The sequence below is a fragment of the Borostomias antarcticus genome (assembly GCF_949987555.1).
Source record: "Borostomias antarcticus genome assembly, contig: scaffold_695, whole genome shotgun sequence".
Taxonomy (NCBI): Eukaryota; Metazoa; Chordata; class Actinopteri; order Stomiiformes; family Stomiidae; genus Borostomias; species Borostomias antarcticus.
The window spans coordinates 1-15,000 of record NW_028176280.1 but is presented as its reverse complement, the minus strand read 5'-3'; the positions used below and the strand labels follow the sequence as shown (position 1 = coordinate 15,000).

General features: G+C 50.8%; 2 protein-coding genes across 2 annotated transcripts; one reads left to right on the top strand and one right to left on the bottom strand.

The window, feature by feature from the left end:
- Positions 1-4,250: 4,250 nt before the first annotated feature.
- nkpd1 (NTPase, KAP family P-loop domain containing 1) lies at positions 4,251-8,187 on the top strand (the record flags this gene model as incomplete). The annotated part of the gene is made up of 4 exons (XM_084462612.1): positions 4,251-4,272; positions 4,980-5,108; positions 5,669-7,551; positions 7,906-8,187. 4 exons carry the CDS (start codon positions 4,251-4,253, stop codon positions 8,185-8,187), a joined length of 2,316 nt encoding a protein of 771 aa, XP_084318738.1.
- Positions 8,188-8,562: 375 nt separating this feature from the next.
- On the bottom strand, positions 8,563-14,644 carry LOC311328668 (LIM and senescent cell antigen-like-containing domain protein 1; the record flags this gene model as incomplete). The annotated part of the gene is made up of 5 exons (XM_084462611.1): positions 8,563-9,903; positions 11,379-11,454; positions 11,707-11,755; positions 12,187-12,279; positions 14,494-14,644. Coding segments are annotated over 5 exons (484 nt in total), but the record flags the coding sequence as incomplete, so codon positions are not given.
- Positions 14,645-15,000: the final 356 nt, after the last annotated feature.

The window sequence follows — 15,000 nt, the reverse complement described above, 5'->3', positions numbered from 1 at the left end:
GAACAAGCGAGTGAGTGAGTGAGTGAGTGAGTGAGTGAGTGAGCGAGTGAGCGAGTGAGTGAGTGAGTGAGTGAGTGAGTGAGTGAGTGAGTGAGTGAGCGAGTGAGCGAGTGAGTGAGTGAGTGAGTGAGTGAGCGAGCGAGTGAGTGAGTGAGTGAGCGAGTGAGTGGGATGTGAGTGAGTGAGTGAGTGAGTGAGTGAGTGAGTGAGTGAGTGAGTGAGTGAGCGAGTGAGCGAGTGAGTGAGTGAGCGAGTGAGTGAGTGAACGAGCGAATAAGTGAGTGAGTGAGTGAGTGAGTGAGATTTGAGCGAGTAAGTGAGTGAGTGAGTGAGTGAGCAAGTGAGCGAGTGAGTGAACGAGCGAATAAGTGAGTGAGTGAGTGAGTGAGTGAGATTTGAGCGAGTAAGTGAGTGAGTGAGTGAGTGAGTGAGTGAGTGAGTGAGTGAGTGAGTGAGTGAGTGGGATGTGAGTGAGTGAGTGAGTGAGTGAGTGAGTGAGATGTGAGCGAATAAGTGAGTGAGTGAGTGAGTGAGAGTGAGTGAGTGAGTGAGTGAGTGAGTGAGTGAGTGAGCAAGCGAGTGAGTGATTGAGTGAGTGAACGAGTGAATAAGTGAGTGAGTGAGTGAGTGAGTGAGTGAACGAGTGAACGAGCGAGCGAGTGAGTGAGTGAATAAGTGAGTGAGTGAGTGAGTGAGTGAACGAGCGAGCGAGCGAGCGAGCGAGTGAACGAGCGAGCGAGCGAGTGAGCGAGTGAGCGAGCGAGCGAGTGAGCGAGCGAGCGAGCGAGTGAGTGAGTGAGTGAGTGAGTGAGTTCCCATTCCTCCAGGCAGAGCCTGTATTGAGCATGTGAGGAATCAATACAGAGAACCTACAGGAGGTCTTACACCAATTAGACCCAGCAGGGTTGTTCAGGGTCACTCCATGGTCAGCCTCCGTGTCAATAATGCCCTGGGTCAGGGGTCAGGGGTCAGGGATGGCGGGGGGGGGGGGGTCGCTGATGGATAGATATACACTAGAGACACGTACTGCGCTGTGTAGAGGTCGCCTTCCCCAAACCACATTCTCACTGTGCCATTTATTGCGAGCTGCGACTCAGAATTTGAAATCCATCCGTCCATTCATATTCCAATCCTTTTAGCTCCTTGTAGTGCCTCCCAGGCTAGAGACGGCGCCACGCTGAGCGCTCATAGCAGCTGGCTGACATTCAGCCCACATGTTCCTCAGGCTCTGATGAAAATGGGAGAAAAAGAAGGGAAAAAAAAAAGATGTTTGATGGATTTCAGGTTTTGATCTTTCTCTTCGTGTCTATTCCTGTCAAAGTCTTTACTGAGAGCATGAATGTTTCTTGCAGTGATGGGCGTCATCTGATCACCTATGTAGCCGCCCTCAACAGAGCAGGGAAGCAGGAGGTCTGAGGGGATCGCCTGTCCTTTTTTCCCCTAATACTTTAGCGCCCTCTGTTGGTCGTTTATGGAAGTACTAGGTGAAAAAGAACAAGAAACACTACTGCCCAAATATCGTAACCCATTCAGGTTTGTTTGTGTTGATTTCCCAATTGATTCCATGCAATATAGTAGTTTATGCTTCAGAAAACGATTTATCACCGTTCATTCAAAACAAACCCATTGGTAGGATCTACGGGGACACGCCCTCCGTCTTAGGAGGAACACGGATACCAAAATTACATTTTTCATCTGAACTTTTCAGATGGAAAAAAAGCATCTAACATCTCCGGTTTAATTTCCCTTAGCCTTTAGCTCTGGCTCCACTATCCAGATTCAACCTGGAGGCGTAATTAATCACACGGGTGTATGATACCCATCTTCAATTAATCGGGAGTGTGAATCCATTAACCTTAATTGCAGACTTCATATGGAGAAGGGGTAGGGCTCTAAGAGCGAGGGAGGGGGGAGGGGGGGGGGGGGTCAATCCATTTTGTCCTGTATTGATTTTCAAGAGATCTCTAACACCAAGCAATAAGAGAGAATAGGTATTCTCTACCTGTGTGATGAATAGAAAACTCCCACTCTCTCCATCCCTCTTTCCCTCCCTCTCCATCGCTCTCTCCTCCACTCTCTCTCCTCCTGTCTCTCTCTCTCCTCGTGTCTCTCTCTCACCTCCTGTCTCTCTCTCTCCTCCTGTCTCTCTCTCCTCCTGGCTCTCTCTCCTCTTGTCTCTCTCTCTCCTCCTGGCTGTCTCTCCTCTTGTCTCTCTCTCCTCCTGTCTGTCTCTCTCCTCCTCTCTCTCTCCTCTTGTCTCTCTCCTCCTGTCTCTCTCTTTCCTGTCTCTCTCTCCTCCTGTCTCTCTCTCCTCCTGTCTCTCTCTCTCCTGTCTCTCTCTCCTCCTCTCTCTCTCTCTCCTGTCTCTCTCTCCTCCTGTCTCTCTCTCCTCTTGTCTCTCTCCTTCTTTCTATCTCTCTCTCTCTCTCCCTCTCTGTGACAGTCAAGTTAATTAAGGCTGTTGAACAATCAGGTACTCTGTGTAAAGAGAGAAATATTTTCCCCAAGGCCCGGCACTTTATATAATCTTAATCAGACATAAACTAATTAAACTTCATTTCAACAGCTTGCTAAAGAGAATTTTTAATTCATCAAAGTAAATCTACATAAAAGTAGATTTGATTTACCTCTTGATTTAGAACTCAGAACAGATGTATGGACATTAGCAGTACTAATAGGGTTAAGGGTGAGAGAGAGAGAGAGAGAGAGAGAGAGAGAGAGAGAGAGAGGGAGGGAGAGAGAGGGAGAGGGAGGGAGAGAGAGAGAGGGGGAGGGAGAGAGGGAGAGGGAGGGAGAGAGAGAGAGAGGGGGACGGAGAGAGAGAGAGAGGGAGGGAGAGAGAGAGAGAAAGAGAGGGAGGGAGAGGGAGAGAGAGATAGAGAGAGAGAGAGAGAGAGAGAGAGAAGGAGAGAGGGAGAGAGAGAGAGAAGGAGAGAGGGAGAGAGAGAGAAGGAGGTTTTTGTCTCAAGTCCCCTAGCTATTCTTAGCACAAGAACATATATCAGAGAGAGAGAGAGAGAGAGAGAGAAAGAGAGAGAGAAAGAGAGAGAGAGAGAGAGAGAGAGAGAGAGAGAAAGAGAGAGAGGGGGAGGGGAGAGGGAGGGAGAGAGAGAGAGAGAGAGAGAGAGAGGATGGGGGGAGAGGGAGGGAGAGAGAGAGAGAGAGGTAAAGAAAGAGAGAATGAATGGACAACATCCGGCGCTACACCTCCATCTACACCTTCTTCTCGGGCCGCGTCTCTGTAATCGCTGAAAGACGAGCATTCCTCCCCTCATGGCCTCAGGACGCATGCAGACTCAACCCCAGCGCCACGCGTGTCAGCACAGGCCTGTGTGAACATCCCAAGCAGCCATGCATGCAGAGCTGATACCCAGATAGCAAGCGGATCTGGGCCATATACAGGCCAGATCTGGCCCTTAGTTCCGGCCCATATATGGCCCAGAATCATTACACATCCGCTTGCTATCTGGGTAGGGTCTAAGCCCCCCCAAACTCTGCCCCAACCCACTCACTATTCACAGAAAGAACCCGAGGATGATAGCACCACCTAGGGTATTTGAGATCTTCAAAATATCAGGATACCATGTGACATTCTGTGATACGTCCCGGTGGGAAGGAAACCTGCACACGGCCATTTGCATGATATATTACCTTTGTCTGGGCTGTAAGGTTTACAGCCCTGAGGGGGTAATGTTCAACCATGCCTCAACAAACCCAGTGGAGCACGTTATTCGCAGAGGACAACTCAGCAATTCACAGGGGCGGATCCAAATTCAGTTCCTGAAGATTGTCTACTGAGGGATACAAAACAAAAATACACTGTAAGTCAATGTTCAGTCTATTTACTTCAGGTATAACTCTGACATTTGTATCTCAATTGTTGCTTTATGAAATGTAGTACATGTTGGCATCAATGCATCTTACAGGGACACAGTTTTTCAGCACTTGGTGGTGTAAATCCATTGGATACAAGGATAAGCCGTTTGGCAATGGTTTTGTTTTGAACATTTTGTTTCCTTCTCACCAACCCTCCCCCCCTCTACTCTTCCTTTCTCTCTTTCTGTCTAGCTCTCCCATTTTTCGCCCCTCTCTGTCTGTCTCTCTCTCTCTGTCTCTCTCTCTCTCTCTCTCTCTCTCTCATCCCAATTGAACCTATGGTGTCCGTGCTGTTCTTTATCCTTCACAGGTAACAAGCCCAGGAGATATTGAGATATTTATATTTCCTCTGGCTGCCGTGGAACCCCATCACCATGCCAATGCAGCTCACCAAAGGTGAAACATTCTGACAAGTAATGAGAGAGTGCGTCGAGAGAGAGAAAGAGAGAGAGAAGGGGGGAGAGAGAGAGAGAGGTAAAGAAAGAGAGAATGAATGGACATTCCCTCTACTCTTCCACTGTTTCCAGGTCGTCGCCCCGTCTCATTGTGGTTGTGGGTGCGTCTCTGGCGCAGAAAAGTGCCCGAAAGAAAGTGTGTGTGTGGCTACCCACTGAGCAAAGACACGTCTAAAAGACGTCTTTTAGATGTCTTTTTTGTCTTTTTCGGACGTCCAAAGACATCCAATTAGGAGCCAGAATGAATGTTTTTTTTAAACGTTCAGATATTGAACCCGTTGCACGTCCACAGACGTCTTAGAGGGGTCCAAGCCAGACGTGTGAATATTGAGGGGTCCAGCAGACGTACAAATGGGGTTCTGGACCGATGGACGTTATTAAGACATGATCTGAACGTCTCCCTGACGTTGTGTGTTTGCTGGGAAGTGCCCGAAAGAAAGTGTGTGTGTGGCTCTCTGTCTCCTTGCTACTCGGGAACACAATTACAAGAGGAAGTGGAAGAAACAGCTACGCGCTAATGTGTGTGTGGGATTAATAATTAACAGGTCACAACCGGGTGGTTGCGATCTCGGTTGTTAACTAGATATGCTTATTAATATAATATTCAGTGTGAAGAAATGCATTGACAAAGTGATCTTTTTTGCCTAGATCTGCCGTCGGATAACGTCTATGCTTATGCTTTGGCCAAGACGCTCACTAGAGTCTCCTCTCCTGCCACTGTGGGCCTTTACTCATCATGTCAGAACCGCATCAACATGATCCTCCGCCACATAGAGGGTAGGTAAGGTGTGTGTGTGTGTGTGTGTGTGTGTGTGTGTGTGTGTGTGTGAGCATGTGAGCATGTGTGTGTGTGTGTGTGTGTGTGTGTGTGTGTGTGTGTGTGTGTGTGTGCGAGCATGTGTGTGTGTATGCCCATCTGTCCAGTCTGTCTCTCTGACTTACCGTCTGCCTGTCTTCCTGACTGTCCCCATATCGGAATCTCAATAGGCTTCTAAAAGATTCTTCGGTTTTGTTGTCGAGGACATTTCAGTCATTTCATTGCCATATATTCATATAATCAACCACCAGCAAATGAAACGCCAAGTGATGAGTCATTGCTGCTCTATGATCCTCTCTTTTCCTTGTGAACTCATTCACAAAGGGGGGGGGGGGCGAAAGGGGCGGGAGTTAACTTGCCTGAGGTAACTAAAAGTAAACTGCGCTTTCGATTTCGTGACTTAGAGCCGTGTGTGTGTGTGTGTGGGGGGGGGCTCGTAAAGGCCTCGCATATCTCCCAGACGGGCCTGGGTAGTACCTGCCTCCTCTCACAGTACCTCTTCTCCCGTGTCTCCAATCAGTGCACATGGAGCAGGAGGCGGCGCGTAGAGAGCAGGGGAGCAAGGGGAGTCGGCCGCCTCGCTCCCCCGAGCCCTCGCTCCCCGGCCTCCTGGCCCTGATGGGCAGGCTGCTGTTCTTCCTGCCCGTCTGGACCGAGGAGAACCAGAACCAGAGGAACGTGCGCTTCGTCTACGCGCGCTTCAGCGCCTGGCACTTTGCGGGCAGCGACCTGCTGTGGGCGGGCCTGGCCATCCGCCTCTGCCGGACGCTGCAGGAGAGCTTCGGTAAGCTCCAGCTGGCGCTGTACCGCGCGGCGCAGCACGACGACGACGCCGAGCTGAGGAAGAAGACGGTGGAGGAGGACGGCCGGAACCAGTGGAGGTCCAAGAGGTTCTGCTGCTGCCCGCTCTGGTTCCTGGTCCTCGCCCTCCTCCTGGCCGCGCTCGCCATCCTGGCGCTCCTGCTGAGGTTCGGGTTTCCGACGCCGGCCAAGGCGGAGGGGGAGGGGGGAGGCGAGGCGGGGGCGGAGGGGGAGGGGGGAGGCGAGGCGGGGGCGGCGGCGAGTCGAGGCGGCGCCGGGGTGTTCGAGGGCCTGGCGATAGCCGCGCTGGGCGTGCCGGCGGCGGGCGCCGCGCGCTTCGCCTTCCGGATGGGCAAGAACCTGCTCTTCAACCAGGACCTGAACATCCGCCGGGGCATGGACAACGAGAGAGTGAGCAGCCGGCTGGGCTTCATGAACGAGGTCAGGAAGGAGATGTGGCTGCTGTCCAGCTTCATCCACTTCATGGAGGTCTTCGAGAGGCGGAGGATCCGGGTGGTGCTGGAGATCACCAACCTGGACCGCTGCGAGCCCGGGAAGATCGTGGGCGTCCTGGACGCCGTCAACATCCTGCTGTCGGAGGAGGGTAGCCCGTTCATCACGCTGCTGGCGGTCGACCCGGAGGTGCTGGTCCGGCAAGTGGACTTCGCGGACGGCTGCTTCGGCAGAGAGGACCGCGCCCGCGCCTTCCTCGGCCGCATCGTGACCCTCGCCTTCACCGTGCCGCCGCTGTGCGCCGCCTCCAAGCGGAAGGTCTTCGGCAACATCGTCAGCGGGCAATCGGAGGTCACGGAGGACGCCGAGCCCGGGACGCGCGGGCGGAGTAGGACCCTGTGTTGCGCGAAAACGCCCGCCGCTTCCAACGCTTCCTTGGTGGAGAAAGCGGAACCGGTCGAAGCCGGTTTTCCGTTGATAGATAAGAGCTGCATCCAGGAGGTGGGCGTGGCTTTCGGGCTGATCGAGGAGGAGGTGGAGAAGCTGATCCAGTCGTCTTTCAAGACCATCCTGGTGAGCGACGGCGGGAACCTCCACAAATACGTCTCCGACGACACCATGGCTATGAGACGGGTCATCAACTCCGTCCGGGTCACCGTGGTGATCATGGAGACCCTGAAGGAGGAGCTCCCCTCGCCGGAGCACATCGCCGCCTGGGTGGTGTTAGCCAATCACTGGCCCTGCCGTCTCAGCTGGGTCCTGCAGTGCCTGGAGGACGACCAGCAGAGGGCGCAGATCGACGCGGGCGACGCTGCCGCCGCTGCCGTGGACGCCTCCAGGACCCTGTGGGAGGTGTTCGCCCAATCCAGGGCGGAGCTCCACGTGATGAGGGAGGAGGTGGACGAGCTGCTGGAGCAGGACGGAGATCCGGAGATGTTCGAGATGTTCCTCAAGGTGGACTACCGCTTCACGGTGGGCGACGTGGAGAGGTTCAAACTGTCGACGGTCAACCTGGACCGTTCTATCAAGACGGAGCTGGCAAGAATCAGGGGGTCGGCCGGACTGAGGGATTGTGGGTGGAGAGGGAGCCCCGCCCCGCTACCGGTCAGGACCGTGATCAACATGAGCACAGAGGACATCTGCAACGAGGTAAGGAGGTTTCCCAGATAGCAAGCGGATCTGGGCCATATACAGGCCAGATCTGGCCCTTGTGGCTTAGTTCCGGCCCATATATGGCCAAGAATCATTACACATCCTCTTGCTATCTGGGTTAGAACCATACAGTATCCCTATTACCTAAACAATAAGGGCGCATTAAATGTACATTGAGCCATTAGTTACCAGTACCCATGTTAAGATCTGTGCATGTGTGTGTGCTGGTATGTGTGTTCATGCTGTACTGTACATGTAAAGTTCTCACTGCATAAAAACTAGTCGAAAAGCAGTCGAAAAACACAAAACTAAAAAGCATTTCCCTTTTTTTCTGTCTCCACAATCTCTCAGCTGGAGAAGCTGGAGTTCCCTGAGCTGTACGCTGACGTGGTGCAATATAACAAGCTAACTGGTCAGAGTTTGGTCTTCGGCGACACCCGCGACCTCAAGGATCTCCTCCAGATGACCTTTAGTGAGTGGACGACCTTTCGTCTTCACTTCCTGTCGTCCAGTCAGCGACGCCTCCCCCTGAGTAAACCGGTCAAGATAAGCCCTCAACAACTGAAGCACACACTGTCCAGACACCAACTTTCTTCCCGTCAAGGGTCCACTCTGAGTCTGGTCGTCTCTTGAACGTAGCCTTTGTGTGTCTGCTGTACGTACCTGAAGTTATCCCAGAGATGTGTGATCCTTAGACCTAAGAATGTTCTTGTGTAGCATTTGTGCATCATATCGGAAGGAATTTCTAATCCGATTGTGCATGTGTACTGTACCAAGAAATCCAATTACATATGCTAATGGCTTGTGTGTTAGCGAGGAAATAATACCCTCACCTTAACCACTGAATAAGAGGCTGATTACACATTTACAAAACTGTAAACTAAAGGTCTTGGGAGTTTTGGAAAATGATGATCACCTGGTCTGGGTCGACTTGCAAAGTTGTGAAAACTTTATTGAACACCTGGACATTCAAATGAAATTCAGGACATTGTATGAAGACGAGGTATGTGAACATTCAATTCTGCTGAAGCAAAGCTTGAGACTCAAGCAGCGATACCGATACAAACTATACACAAAGCAGCTTTTGTTATGTGTGCAATAAAATGCACGATCAAAATGTTCCTGCAACATTCTCATTGTCTAGTGGTACTTTATGGTTGTCTAATGAAAACATGATGAAAATGCCATGCTACCGTAACTCGCTCATACAATTCTTGCATATCAGTGGTCTCTGGTGTAACATTGAACTTGTTTCATTAGATCAGGTCAGGCAATGCCTTGAATAAAGGATGTATTATTGTACGCAAGACTGATACTCACACAGGACTAGGGTTGAGCTGTTGACCTGTATATAGGTCAAGATTCATGAAACAGTCTTTGTTATTCTCATGAGGCATATTTCGTTAGTCTTCGATAAAATGGCATACTGATATATTTAACAAGACGGGTATATATGTACAGTATCACTTGCATATTAGATAGTCATACATACATTGTTCATTATCCAAGGCACAAGACAAAAGCTATAGAAGAGCAATCCCAAGCACCTTCGTCTTTTTAAGACACCAGAGAAAGATTTCTATGTCAGTCAGGGGACAGGGCCTTATGTTTTAATTAATCCTCTTCATCAAAGTCAACGATGACTCATATTTCAAGTGAAAACTTCCACTTCAGACACTTTTGGCTTTTGAAAGAAAAAGAAAAAAAAAGGGAAAAAAAGGATGTAAAAGAAATTGAAGAGCAGGATGTCATTAGAGAGAGAGAGGGAGAGAGAAGGGAGCCTTCTGTCAGATAATGTCTTATCCTTTGTTTTGAGGAACCATATTGAGTCTCGAGAGAGAGAGAGAGAGAGAGAGAGAGAGAGGAAAACATACTGTTCAGATCTTTCAAGTGTGGAGGGGCAGTGGGCAAACACCTCACACACGGCAGGTACACAACTGCTGTTCATTGTTCATGAATTCATTAAAACATGCTCACTTACAGATAAAAAACAAAACAAAACCATTCCTCAGGGGAAATTAAAATAAAAATCAAGACAAAAATCTATAACTGAAAATATGTTCCACAGAGGATTTTAAAGGTAGACTACTACGGACGTACAGATGTTAAGTAAGTGATGATACAACACAGATATGGCTAATTTGGGCACTTGTTAGGATCAAGGTGTCGGCGTAGCTCTGGGGGTCTCGACCTCCGGCCGCATGCTTGGCTCCGCCCCCGGCGCCGAGGCCGCTCTATTTGCGTCCGACGGTCTCGGCCAGCTTCTTCAATCTCTTCTTGAGCTCCAGGGGAAACTTCTCGTAGCATTTCTTACACACCGGCTTCATATCGAACTCCACAAACTTGTTCCTGCGAAGAGAGGGCGACTCGGCGTTATTACTCCGCGCCCCGGAGCCACGATCGTTAACGGGCTAGTATCGTAATCGCATCAGCTTTCAAATTGATGGGTCTACAATTTTGATGATAAGCATGTGGATGTGGAACCGTTTTAGTGGAGGATGAGAACATGATTACAACAATTACCCATGAACCTCGCCAGCCTACTTCCTCTAACTCTGTCCTCGTTACGGGAGTCGGTGCGCTGCTGCGAAGCACGGCTCGTCTCCACTGTCTAATTTACGACCATGGGAGCTGGGAAAGACCTCTCCTCGTTGGAGACAATAAACGTCATCTCTCTCTCTCTCTCTCTCTCTTCTCTCTCTCTCTCTCTCTTCTCTCTCTCTCTCTCTCTTCTCTCTCTCTCTTCTCTCTCGCGCTCTCTTCTCTCTCTCTCTTCTCTCTCGCGCTCTCTCTCTCGCGCTCTCTCTCTCGCGCTCTCTCTCTCTATCTTTTAGGAGTGAGACTACTCTTACTGTTTCTCCTACTGATGCTTTTTTTTAGCCTCTCTTACTCTGAAATGTAATTTAATGTAATGTATTGCTTTATAAATGTTCTTAGCCGGTAGACAAACATACTCCTGGAGCTTGCTCGATCGCCTTGTTGAGAGGGGTCAGGGAAGAATTTTTACAGCTCACTTATCTGGCCCCCGGGTGATTACTGTTTTTTTTTCTTCCCTCTGGAATATGTAGAGGTGGGTCGTATGCCCACCTCCCTTGTTCTCTGTAAAGCGCATTGTGTTGCCTCTGGGTATGATATGCGCTGTACAAATAAAGCTTTGATTGGTTTGATTGATACTGTCAATCATCACCGAGACATTCCTGCCGTGAGCTCGTCGACGTCGCAACGCAAAACGACGCGAACGGGAGAGGAAAAACAAAAAAAGATGAGAAAAGGAGGAGAGGATGGCACTGACCGACGGATGGAAAGGAGAAGTGAGGGAGAGTGACGTGAGGAGGAGGAGGAGAAAGAGGAAGGAGGGTCTACAGACAGATGGCGGGCTTCTTCCGGCGCTCCTTGCCGTCGCGCTCGCGCCTGGCGAGCCGGCGCTTCAGCTCCTCCGGGAAGCGCTCGTAGCAGTGCCTGCACACCGGCCTCAGGTCGATCTCCACAAACTTGTCCCTGGTGGGCCGCCGTAGCCGAGGAGGAGGAGGAGGAGGTGGCGGCGGGGGAGGAGAGAGAACAGGGGGAAAGAGAGGAAAGAGAGAGGGTGAGGAGAAGAGAGGTTAAAAGGTAAGAGAGGTTAAAAGGCGAGAGAGAAGTAGGAGGAGGAGGAGGTGAAAGAGGGAGGGAGGAGAGCGAGGAGAGCCGGACTACGGCGAGAAGGGAGGCGGGGTTAGAGGAACCGACCCGACGAAGCCCAGGATACAGGACTGCTGGGGAGGGTTCGGGCGGGGCGGGGGGGGAGGGTTCGAGCGCGGGGGGGGAGGGCGGGGGGCGGGACTTACTTGAGGGTGAGTTTGGTGTTGCAGGTGGAGCAGGAGAAACAGTTGACGCACCAGGCCTTGTTCAGCGCCGAGACCACTGAGGCGGGAAGAGGAGAAGAAGAAGAAGAAGAGGAGGTCAAGGGTCATGACCGCATCCTTCCCTTGCTGAGATCCCACGATCCCCCCAGTTCATACGACCCCCCCCCGATTCAACCGAGGCATTTATCTCGAATCGCCACAAAACGTGACGTCTGAACGGGGCTATGACACCGCAAAGGTATCGTTCAGCACAGAGATTGTCGCAAAACTAAACCCTCTGCGAGTCTTGCGTCGATATAGTCGCTCTTACCATCTCCTTCGATCACGCGGTTGCAGTGGTAGCACACATCGCCAAACAGCTACAGGAAAGAGACACACAGGGTGAGGACATGTTTCAACTCGGCAAACACGCGGAGACGAGGGGGCGTCGTTATTATTACTCCATACTAACCCAGATAGCAAGCGGATCTGGGCCATATACAGGCCGGATCTGGCCCTTGTGGCTTAGTTCCGGCCCATATATGGCCCAGAATCATTACACATCCGCTTGCTATCTGGGAAATTATCACCTCAGACTACAGCTGGCCAAAATGCAACGTGCGTTAGCGGTACTGTACTTACGCATAAAGGCTCACTGTGACATCACTAGGTAGTAGATGCCCTCGTCTCCCGATTTAAAAAGCGATTGGACGGGTGTAAGCGGGTGCTCCTCTATGCGGCTGTGGCCAGTCTAGTCATGTTAAGATCAGTGATTCCTCACGTTTACGGGGTACAGGGCCTCAGTCTTTACCTGGTTGTAGTGGGTCTCGCAGTAGGCCAGTCCTTTCCTCTCGTAGTGACGGTGACCCAGGAAGGGCTTCTCACACTTAGCACACACAAAATGCTGCAAACAAACACACACACACACACCAACATGCATTAGCCAGGCGAACCTTCAGCCAGCTGACATTTGGTGCACGGGGGACGCGTTTGGGATGCAGTTTACCGAGTTAGCAGAGCGGCCTGAGGCCTGATCTAGGATCAGCTTAGAGGTTTACCCTCAGAACAGCTCCGGCTGGGATTTGAGGAGGCTAAGCTGATCACAATTCAGTACTACACGGAAACTTCAGCCCAGAATTTATCATCACAAACGCACACATCACAGCCATTCTGTGAGAGGAGGGACGGATGGACGGCGAGGACACGGCGCCATCTGCTGGAGAGAACGCACGCCGCAGGCGGGCCAGACCCACGCCACAGCGGGGCCCGGCTCACGTTCTCACCATGTCGAAGTGCCACTCGCAGTAGGCGTGGCCCAAACGCTCATAGTAGGGGTGTCCCTGAAGGGGCTTCTCGCAAACGCTACACACAAAGTGCTAAGAGGGAGGGAGGGAGGGATGGAGGGAGGGAGAGAGGGAGGGAGGGAGGGAGCGAGATGGAAAGAGGGAGGGAGGGAGGGAGGGAGAGAGGGAAGGAGAGAGGGAGGGAGATGGAGGGAGGGGGGGAGATGGAGGGAGGGAGGGAGGGAGATGGAGGGAGGGAGGGAGGGAGGGAGAGGGAGATGGAGGGAGATGGAGGGAGGGAGGGAGATGGAGGGAGGGAGGGAGAGAGGGAGATGACAGGATGGGGGGGTTAATGTGAAAGGAAGGATGTCGAGAGGGAATTCAAACACAGATGTAGGGGTTCTGAAAGAGGAAAGCAACATCGCCACAAAGTGGAGAGCAGAAATAAATGTGACCCGTACGCACAAATACACACGCACATTCACACGAGTTGTTGCGAAGAAGGATAGAGTTAAAGCAGGGAGAATATGATAAACAATGGCTAACAATGCATAGATTACATTCTAGTCATTTAGCAGACACTTTTATCCAAAGCGACTTGCAATAATTGCATTCAACGTAGGTGGTCAGTGTACTACTACTCACCAGAACACCCAGGTGCATCACCTTTCTCAACGAGTGACTAAGAGCATAATGTAGTGCTAAAGCCACAGCGCAAGAGTAGCAAAATATAAATATAATCGGTGCTTTAAGAGGTAGGATCCTGGTAGTACTTCTTGAAGAGGTGGGTTTTGAGCCTGTGACGAAAGATGGGCAGCGACTCTGCTGTCCTGACGTCAGCGGGCGGTTCGTTCCGCCACTGCGGGGCCGGGACAGAGAAGAGCCACGACCGCGTCGATCGACCGCAGGGGCCTCGGAGTGACGGGGCCCCGAGGTCGATGTGTTTGTCCATCTCATTTGAAATGTACACTGTAGCTTTGAACACTGTCTACAAACGATTAAGCAGGCCGAGGCGTTAGCAAAGCAGCCTCTTAACGTCCTGGGAAAAAACAGTCTGGCACGCTCACTAAGGTTATTCTGTACACAAGGGGTGCACGATAAGTCAATCGCCATCGACCAGCAGATCGCAGAGGCGATGCTGCTAGATCAACAGCCATTCAAAAGAAAAGCCATAAGCTTTGAAGTTGCGTATAACAACTCCAAATGAACAGCTTTTTTCTCCTGCTACTTTGTCGATTACTAAAAGTGTAACAGTTTTGTACAGCGGTTTATCCAAGGAGGCCATTTTAATGATTTAATCACGCGTGGGCTGATTTCATCATTGTTTAGGCTTGTATGCGCAACTGCTACGACTTGTTTAATACAATCTATTTTGTACCACGGTAAACTAGAGGGCTAATAGTAGCCCCCAAAAGCAACCCTGGCAGACTCCATTCAGTGCAAGTCATCAGAGTGTATTGTGCCGTGTGATTGAGTCATTTAAGTCGGCTAAAGACATTCTGTTCACAACTAGGTGATTGTTACCCGCTGAGATTGCAAGGCTTATATACAACAAAGGTAGCATCCCACTTCCAGGGTGAAGTAATTGGTAGCTTGATTAATAAAGGATTCTTTGATTTTGAAACAGTAGCCGTATGTTGTTATTTCGGTTGTATGTTTGTATGTTGTTATTTTTTAAGGGTTTTCAGCAACGGGATTCTTTTTTTTGAGCCGGGTCATTTTAAAAGTAGCTCACAAGCCAAAAATGTTTGGGCACCTCGGCTGTACAACATATAACTGTGCCACTCGACACGGATGCAAACAGTCAAGACACACACACACACACACACACACACCTCCACGTGCCACTGCTTGCCCATGGCGTTGACCACGCGCCCCTCGATGGGCCTCCGACAGGCGCCGCAGATGGGCACGCCCATCTTGTCATGGCAGGGCAGGCAGAAGAGCTCGCCCTTCAGCTCCCTGGCATCAGACGTTAGCTCTTTACTGCAGAGAGAGAGAGAGAGAGAGAGGGAGAGAGAGAGAGAGAGAGGAGAGGGAGAGGAGAGAGAGAGGGAGAGAGAGAGAGGGGGAGAGAGAGAGGGGGGGAGAGAGAGAGGGGGGAGAGAGAGAGAGAGAGAGAGAGAGAGAGAGACCTTTAGTAATCCCTTTATTGGTGCAATAAAATTACGTTGAAAATCAAGGATCAGGCCATTTCACAACATAAACATATAAAATATATAACTTTTTTTTTTTTTTTAAGTGTTCTTCCACAACACATACTGTATAACACACATTAGAGAGACAGAGAGAGAGAGAGGAGAGAGAGAGGGGAGAGAGGGAGAGAGGGAGAGAGGGAGAGG